The following is a 9,126-nucleotide window of genomic DNA, read 5'->3' as shown; positions in this document are numbered from 1 at the left end:
TTCTCAGAAATCATGAAGTTTCTCATAAAGGGAAGTGAGGGGGGGGTTGGGGCCATTTTGTGCTTGGCCTTGCCTAAAACGGTGCCGGTTATGTTCAGAACCTATCAGTAGCATCCAGAGCCATGTGGCATTCAGGGCAGCCATGTGGAGCCCAAAACTAAAGTCACATGAACTTGAAAGCATTTGCATTTATCCAGTTAATCAGCGCACATTATTTATGAACCAATTTGATGCCATGTAGACAATACAGAAGTACATGAATAGACATGAACATGTAGATGATATAACATACAGCTTACATATGTACACATGCAGACATAAACACAGAAACAAAGACCTTGTCGGTTTTGTTTAAAATGTTAGTAATGAGACAGATAAAATACAAAACTCACTAGAAATTATGAGACAGATAAAATATAAAACTCAGTAGTTTTTTTTAAAAAGGATAGTTGGATTTAAATCATGTCTCTGTAAATGAAGTAACATTGCAAAGCACAGCAAGCCTTTTCAAGGAGTTTGAGTGTGTCAGAGGAGACCCAGAAAGATTTCTTTTTTTTTTAAAGAAATGGATGCTGAGATCAAACAGAATCATAGAATTCTACCATAGGATTTCCTTAACTGGGTTACTGAGCCAAGGGCTCAGCCAATGAACAGAGCCAAAACCATTTGACTCTTGGAGCTCCAAGAGGAAGGCATCAGATCCAAAAAAGAGGTCAGGGGTGTGCCATGGCTGCATTTCTCATGAGGCCTCAGAGTCTTTTGGCAAAACTTTAACAAGAGAAGCCATAGAGGCTCAAGGGAAAAGGGTTTCAATTGCCTAAACAGTTTCTTTGGGGAGAAGCAAAAATCCAGATAGAAATGGAAGCCTAAAAGAAAAGTACTTTTAAAGAAGACCAAACAGTTGCTAAGTAACCGCCTCAGGCAAATGGCCCATTCTTTTAGAAGTTAAGCAAAACAAAAGATTCCCAACACAGTCAAGGTGCACCTGGGCTGGTGATGGAGCCGCTGGAGGGCCAGCGGAATGCCTGGGGGCATGTGGCGGCCCACTGCAACTGCAGCTGCAATGAGAGTGCCAAATCCTAACCAAGCTTTCTGGCAGTCACTTTAAAGAGAAGGAAGAAAAGGAGAGAGTAAAAGAATAAAGCTCTTTTTGTCAGAATTTATATGGCTGGGGTCTCTTCTTGTTCCCTATCCAGAGTTCCCTTATCTCCTGGTTGACAAGCCAATTTTGTTTTCGGGCAGCATATCCAGGTTCTTAGTTCATGAAAGAAGAATCTTCATTACAGATGCAGAAACTAAAACTCAAAGGGGTGAGTGAATTGACACTGTACCAAGTCACAGTACTAGTAAGCGGCTAAGTTGGCTGAGTTCAAATGCCTGGGATTTGAACCCAGGCATTCTGAAATCAGAGACCGTGAACTTAAAGTACTTTGTTATACTACCTCTCTCATCAAATTGTTTAACCTTTCCCCCTAAATTTTAAAGCTACTTGTCTCAATCACATTTCCAAACACAGTCTGTTTCTGAGATCTCTATTCTATTCCATTTGTCCTTTTAACCTTTTACTTATACCAATTGTCATACTATATTATTGGAAAAATTCAAAATTAACTCTTTCAGTAGTTTGCTCTGCCTTTATGGTATCAAGCTTTACTGATAATCAACTGCTCTGCACTCCCGCTTCTGTAAACTGTGCTTGCTTATTGCAGTAGCTACATGAATGCTGAGAAATGAAACATATTACTGTACTAGCTACATGAATGCTGAGAAAGTAAAACCTAAAACCCGGCAGAGTTTGCCTACATAAACCCCATAATACCTAAACTCGGGGCTCAGAGCTTAGAGCACTAGCTCGTCTGGGCCCACCAGCATAATAAAATACCTGACTCTCCAACCCTCTGAATGCCAACCACTTCTTTGCCAAGTCCATTCCATAGCAATATTAATTATTAAAGGTTTATATATGTTTCAATATCTGGAAAGCTTGACTCTCTCCACTAGCTCGTCTGGGCCCACCAGCATAATAAAATACCTGACTCTCCAACCCTCTGAATGCCGACCACTTCTTTGCCAAGTCCATTCCATAGCAATATTAATTATTAAAGGTTTATATATGTTTCAATATCTGGAAAGCTTGACTCTCTCACTTACTCTTCTTCAGAATTTCCTTGACTGTTTTTGGGTCTTTGTTCTTCCCTATAAAGTTTAGGACACACTTGTCACATTATAGGAGAAACTCTGGAGATTTTTACTAGATATGAAACAAGATAGGAGGTACACATATATAGTAAGAAAGAAAAATAAAATATAACTAGAAAAGGTACTGACATCATTAAAAAGATTTCTACATTTATTTTACCGTATTTTAAAATTTGTTATAATGAATATTATTTATTTCATGGGAAAAATATTTAGTTTTAATTTTTATTATAAAGAAAATAAGTGTAAATAGAAACAGAAGTAGTGAAGAATATACTTCAAATATTCAGATGTCAAGATCAATATGAATTACCTCTCCACCCTGAAAAAAAAAATGTGCTCAATATGTTTTAGAGAATTGATATTTATAATTTTTTGGAAGACAAAATATATGGGTAGGAATCATCCATAAAAAAGAGAACATACTACTTTTTGGAAAAGGTGATTTCAGACACTACAGACCAGTGATGTTGGTGTTAATCTCAGGCAGAATTTTAGAACAATTTTTGCTTATTCATTTTGCCTGTCTTTGCTAATGATTTAGGGGGGAAATACAACGTGTATATGAGGGCTACTTTAGCAAGAACAAGTTTATATCTGATTTCACTTTCTCTGAAACCTTGTAAGATAAGCATAAGTATATATGTATACCTTAGGCAAAGTTATTTGTCCAGCATCATACAGTAATGAGTAGAGCAAGAACTAGAACCCAGGGCTTTTGACACTTAAAGCAGTATTATTTCCATTGAATTGCTGAGATATGCTGACTATATCATCTGTAGCCCAACCTTTTCTTTGTTTGGGTCTGGGCCACATAACCAAAAAGACTTGCAGAGAGCAGCTCTGATAGATGATGTCTGTTGACGATTTTTAACTGTCAGGAGGATGTATGGGGTTAGTATTGAGTTTAATCTACATCATGAATAACATAGGTTCAGTGGGAATGAGGAATTTTCTGGTTGCAGAGGATAATAAATGCTAGAATTGGTCTAAGAATGGTTTTAAAGCAGCCTTCCCTAGAGCACTTAATATAGAAAGGATGGATTTCACCCTGCCTGTAGTATTTGAAATATAATCCTACTTAACCAGGTGGCTAGATAAAAAGTTCATGCCAGCCCTAATTGTCCGTGAAAATATTAACTGACACATTTAATTCAATTATGGCAATCCTGATGTGTGTCCCACTCATTAAGATGCAGTATAGAGTGCCTGCTATGTGCCGGGCAGTTTCTACATGGAATAGGTTTAGGCAGCGGACAAAAGAAAAAAAATTTAATTGACTGAAATATCTGCCTTCATGGAGCTTCATTTTAGTGAGAGAAAAATAGACAATAAAAGTTAAATAAAATTTATAGTAGTGAGAGGGAGGTAAGTGCTAAAGAGACAAATATAATGGGGATAGGGAGTGTGTTGGGGGGAATAATTTTACATAGGGTGGCCAGGAAAGATGACATTTGAGCAAAGAAATGCAGGAAGAGAGGGAGACTGCTATGCAAATTCATGTGGCACAGGCATTCCAGGCAGAGAGAACAGTTAAGTGCAAAGGCCTTAAGGCAGGAACTAAAAGGCCTGTGTGTCCGGAACAGAATGAATTAAAGGATCAGTAGTAGGACACAGTCACATAGAAAAGCTACATCTTGTAGGGCCATGTAAATTATTTTAAGAATTCTGGTTTTTACTCTGAGTGAGATGAAAAGCCATTCAAATAATCAAAGTAGTTAGGTGATGATTTGACATATTTTAACTAGATCACTCTGTCTACAGTGTTGAAGGAGGGAGTAAGAGCGGAAAGAGGGACACCAGTTAGGAGACTATTGTATTATTGTGATAGGCAGATACTGGCTTGAACCAAGATGTTGATGAAAAGTGGTCAGGTTATAAACATTTTAAAGTAATGTTTACATCATTTGCAGAGAAATGGATAATATGGTGTTAGAGAAAGGCTTTAAAGATGACTCTAAGCTTGTCACCTGAGTTATTAGAAAAAATAAATATGCCATCTGCTGAAGTGGGGAGACCAAATAAAGCAGGTTGAAAGGTGGGTGAAGGTTAAGAGCTTCATTTTGGACATAAATTTATGATGTTATTTTAAATCCAGTGGAAATTCTATGTGTAGATAGGTGGTTAAATATATGGGTATACAAAAAAAAAAAAAGATAGGAGACTGGAAGTGATCACCAAAGAAGTATTAATAGAAAAGAGGCCCAAGGACTGGGTTCTGAGGTAATCACATAGTTAAAAGATTAGGGAGAAGAGAAACAAAGACATAGCAAGAAGACCTAGAAATTAGGTGAAGAAAGAAGAAGAGGAAGAAGACAAGTGACAAGCTATATCAGATGCTGCTGCTAAGTTGTATAAGAAGAATTAAGATTCTGGTACTCTGTATTTTATGGCATATATATGAATGTATATATCACCACTTATCTGTCAGATTTCAGCTTGTGTTCCTCTGAGCTCCCACTCCCTAACTGCTGGTCTGCCATTGTTATCTTTTGAATAATTTTACCTATATCTGATGTTGCAGGAGAATCCAAACCCTCATATGGCATTCCAGAAAGTTCCACGCCCAACAGAAGGATCCCACTTGCGAGTTCATATTCTTCCTTTCCCAAAGATTAATGAAGCCCGGGTTCAGGAATTAATACAGGAAAATCTTGCTAAGAACCAGAATGCACCTCCTGCTACACGAGTGGAAAAGAAATGTGTTGTGCCAGCAGGTCCACCTGTTGGTATGTATTTGTCCGTTTGTTTGTTCCTCTGTTTTAAAAGTAAACCTTTAACACCAAGGTCAAGGGTTCAGATCCCTGTACCTGCCAGCCACCAAAAAAAAAAAAAAAAAGTAAAACCTTTTATCGAGATATGACTCAAAAAAGAAGAGTGTACAACTTGATGAATATTCAAAAGTGAACAAACTCATGTACCTAGAATCAGAGCATTATCAACACTCAGAAACCCTGTTCCATTCACTACCTCCCACAAAAAGTAATCATTAACCTAACTGCTGCCCCTATAGAATCTTTTCTTTTTTTAATCATAGCTTTATTGAGATATAATTCATATAACATAAATTCACCTATTTAAAGTGTATAATTCAGTGGTTTTTAGTATATTCAGAGTTATTCAACAATTATTGATTAATTTGAGAACATTTTCATAACCCAAATAGAAATCCTGTACCCATTAGCCATCACTCCCCATATCCTCCCCAAACCACCTCCTCCCCAGGTTTAGGTAGTAATCTCCTTTCTATCTTCATAGATTTGCCTATTCTGGACATTTTATATAAACAATTACATAATATGTGGTTTTTGTGACTGATTTCCTTCATTTAACATAATATTTTCAAGGTTTGTTCATATTATAGCATATATCAGTAGTTCACTGCTTTTTTATGGCCGAATAATATTCCATTGTATGGATATACATATATCACATTTTGTTATTGATTCATCAGTTTTTGGACATTTGTGTTCTACTTTTTGGCTATTAGGAATAATGCTGCTGTGAGTTTTCATGTGCAGCTTTTTGTGTACACATGTTTTCAGTTCTCTTGGGTATATACCTAGGAGTGGAATTGCTGGTAATTTTGTGTTTAATGTTTTGAGGAACTGCCAAACTGTTTTCCAAAGCAGTTGTGCCATTTTACATTCCCACCAGCAATGTCTAAGGTTCTGATTTCTCCACAGCCTCTAATGATACTGAGCATCTTTTCATGTGCCTTTTCATCACTTATATATTTTCCCTGGAGAAATGCCTATTTGTCCATTTTTAAATTGGGCCATTTATCTTTTTATTATTGAGTTGAAAGAGTTTTCTATATATATTCTGTATGCAAGACCCTTATTAGACATATGATTTGCAAATATTTTCTCATTCTGTGGATTATCTTTTTTTACTGATTTTTCTCTCTTCTTTTTTTAGCTATTTAGGGAGATGTGTTAAAGACCCCCATTATAATAATGGAATTGCCTATTTCTCATTTTAGTTCTATCCCTGTTTTTCTTAATATATTTTGAAGTTGATTTATTAGATGCATATATGCTTACAAGTGTTATAGCATCCTGGTGATGGATCTCTTTATAATTATGAAATGTGAATTAAGTCGTGTTCTCCAAAAGAAAGTAATAATTCGCAAATGGTAAACAGATTCACTGTAAGAAAATATGTGTTTTCTAATAGCTCAGCCTAAAGAAAATTTAAAATACTGCTAAAGAGATTTTAGAATTAAAAGTTTGTAAACATAACTTAAAGATTTTGCTCTTTCAATGAAGTATGTGGTATTATTTGGAGACTGTAAGAACTTTTCTGTTCTAATACAGATAGATTTCTATTTGTCTATGCCACAGACATACATGCGTGGGAAACACCACAGCCCACAATTAAGAATGAGCATTTCAGACAGAACAGTCATGTGAAATAATCAATTTAACTATCATGGTCATGCAGAAAATTAATGTTACATGATTAAAAATGACTTAAAGAAAACTGATAAAATCCGGGTAACGTTTATAGTCTAGTTCGTTGTATTATGCCAATTGATTTCCTGATTCTAATAAAGCACTATGATTATGTAAGATGTCTCTGTAGGAGAAGCTATGTGATGAGTACATGGATCCTCTTCGTACTATTTTTACAGCTTCTTGTGAGCCTATAATTATTTTAAGGTAAAAAAGTTTAGAACATTAGCACTATGATTATGTAAGATGTCTCTGTAGGAGAAGCTATGTGATGAGTACATGGATCCTCTTTGTACTATTTTTACAGCTTCTTGTGAGCCTATAATTATTTTAAGGTAAAAAAGTTTAGAACATTAGTTGAAGAATATAAGATTTTGTATTGATGAGATGAAAGGGCTGCTAATAAGTAAAATATGATAGTCTTTCTTTTTAGGTATTGGGGTGGGGAGAGGGATTGTTCCTTTTGATTCCAAAGAGCAGCCATGAAATATAAGTAATCTTTCTTTTTGGCTTAAGAATTATCGGTACTACCTCATTTGTTCAAATGATATAGTGTAGTTCTTTGTGAAAGTATACTTTTCTTTTTACAAATATTACTTTCATTTATATCCTTCTAATATTTGTTTAATAAGTTAAATTTATTTAGGTAACATTAGCCTATGTAATGGACTATATTTTTCCAACCGTATGGTAAAAGGTGAAAGGTGCTAAGTTCTCAGGACTGAACAGTGACTTTCCTAAGCCAGTATAGCAGTTCATTCGCCACGATCGTGACTGTGTTTTGACACTGCTTCTTCCCTTCAAGTTCCCTGTACTCATATATGTAGTACCTAATTTTTGTGGTATGTAGTTTTTCTTTCGTAAAATCTTAGAAATATCAACTTCATTTTATGTCAGTGATCCTCTTGCATATGAGCATTAGCTTTTTTTTTTAAATACTGTACCTCAAACATTTCCTATCACTTTGTTTACAATTAAAGTTTTAAATAGATGTTTACCTTTATTTAACTTTATGTTGCAATATGAATTAATTTGCATAAGATTAAGTGTATCGTTAGAATCTATCCTGTGAAATTATCCATTGACTAGCTTGACATTTCAAAACCTTAATGTAATCAAAATAATGAAATGGAATACCTTCAATTCCATGTAACAAGGGAAAAAATAAACTCTTAACGTGTTGGTTGGGTAAGCAGTCTTAAAGTAATAGTCACTTTTCTTTTGTAATTGCCAAAGAAGTTTAATTTATTTGTATTCTCTTCATATTCCCTTACTAGTTTCAATAATGGATAAGGTGACGACAGTTTTCAACAGTGCACAGAGACTGGAAGTTGTTAGAAATTGCATCTCATTCATATTTGAAAATAAAACTTTAGAGACTGAAAAGGTAATAAAATGCCATCTTTTCCAAGTAAGCATTTATGATTTCACTTTCAGATTTACGTGTTAAAGTTGTCACTGACCTCTTCTCTAATCCTATTTCTTTTCATAATAAGGTATCCTTTAATTGTTTTGATCATTTTAGATGAATGGTGTCTAAGATTTAAAACTGTAGGCCAGGCCTAATTTTATGGCCAGGAGACAAATATTGGTAGTAATTTTTTTCCCTCAAACTTTTTTTTTTTTTTTTTTTCTGTCTTTTTCCGTGTCTGGCAACGGATCGCAACCCTCAGTGTCGCCCCCGTACCGGACCGGGACCGGCAACGGGATCGCAACCCTTGGTGTTGCCCCCGTGCCTCGCTCAGCCAGTGAGCGGGAACCGGTCTGTATGTGGGATCCGAACCCTCGGCGGGAGCGCCTCCACGCTTCCCAAGCAGCGCACTAGCGCAGTGCGCCGCCGGGCCGGCCCAAACTTTTAAACATTGTTCATTAAACCCTATTTTGGCATATTACTTAGAAACTTAACATTTAAAGTATAATTTTATTTAATGCAAAGAATCTAGTTAGAATATGTAATGTAATATAGAAACTGTGGTATGCAACTTAAATGTGCTCCTTAAAGCACATTTTCTTGCCTTCAATGAAACGTGCTGAACATAAGGTAGCCTTTTCTTACTGGCTCACTGTCATAGTTCTGAACATCTATTAGAAGGGACTGCTAAAGCTTGTACAAGTGTTCACCCTTATGCTATATGACCCTAAGCTTCTTTATGTTTTGAGTTTTTTTGCTTTTCGTTTTTTTCTTATGGTTGAAGTATTACAGATTTCCTTTGCTTCTCTTGCTTTCAGCTTTCACATCCTGTTTCTCATACCTGCCTGTAACAATATTATGCCCTCCTACTCTCAGTCATCTTCCTTTACTTCTTATTTGCTCCTTTGTTCTGTTGGAATTTTAAGTTAACCAACATTCTTATTGTATTAAAGTAAATGAACTAGGCCCCAGGCTGGCCTGGTGGCGCACTGCTACAGTGCGCCGCTTGGGAGCACGGCGGCGCTCCCGCTGAGGGTTCGGATCCCACATACAGACCGG

General features: G+C 36.1%; 1 protein-coding gene across 1 annotated transcript in view; it reads left to right on the top strand.

The window, feature by feature from the left end:
• Positions 1–9,126, top strand: part of LOC103604980 (myotubularin-related protein 13) — a gene marked incomplete at its 5' end in the record, with an annotated part of 148,821 nt that overhangs the window by 36,131 nt on the left and 103,564 nt on the right. Inside the window, 2 exons of the mRNA XM_008589562.1 lie at positions 4,724–4,928; positions 7,934–8,043. Of these exons, the coding sequence (XP_008587784.1) occupies positions 4,724–4,928; positions 7,934–8,043 (315 nt within the window). The remainder of the gene's footprint in view (positions 1–4,723; positions 4,929–7,933; positions 8,044–9,126) is intronic.

The sequence above is a fragment of the Galeopterus variegatus genome, unplaced genomic scaffold, assembly GCF_000696425.1.
Source record: "Galeopterus variegatus unplaced genomic scaffold, G_variegatus-3.0.2 Scaffold5519, whole genome shotgun sequence".
Lineage (NCBI taxonomy): Eukaryota > Metazoa > Chordata > Mammalia > Dermoptera > Cynocephalidae > Galeopterus > Galeopterus variegatus.
Note: the sequence above shows the minus strand (reverse complement) of the source record. Positions and strands in the feature narration are given on the sequence as shown.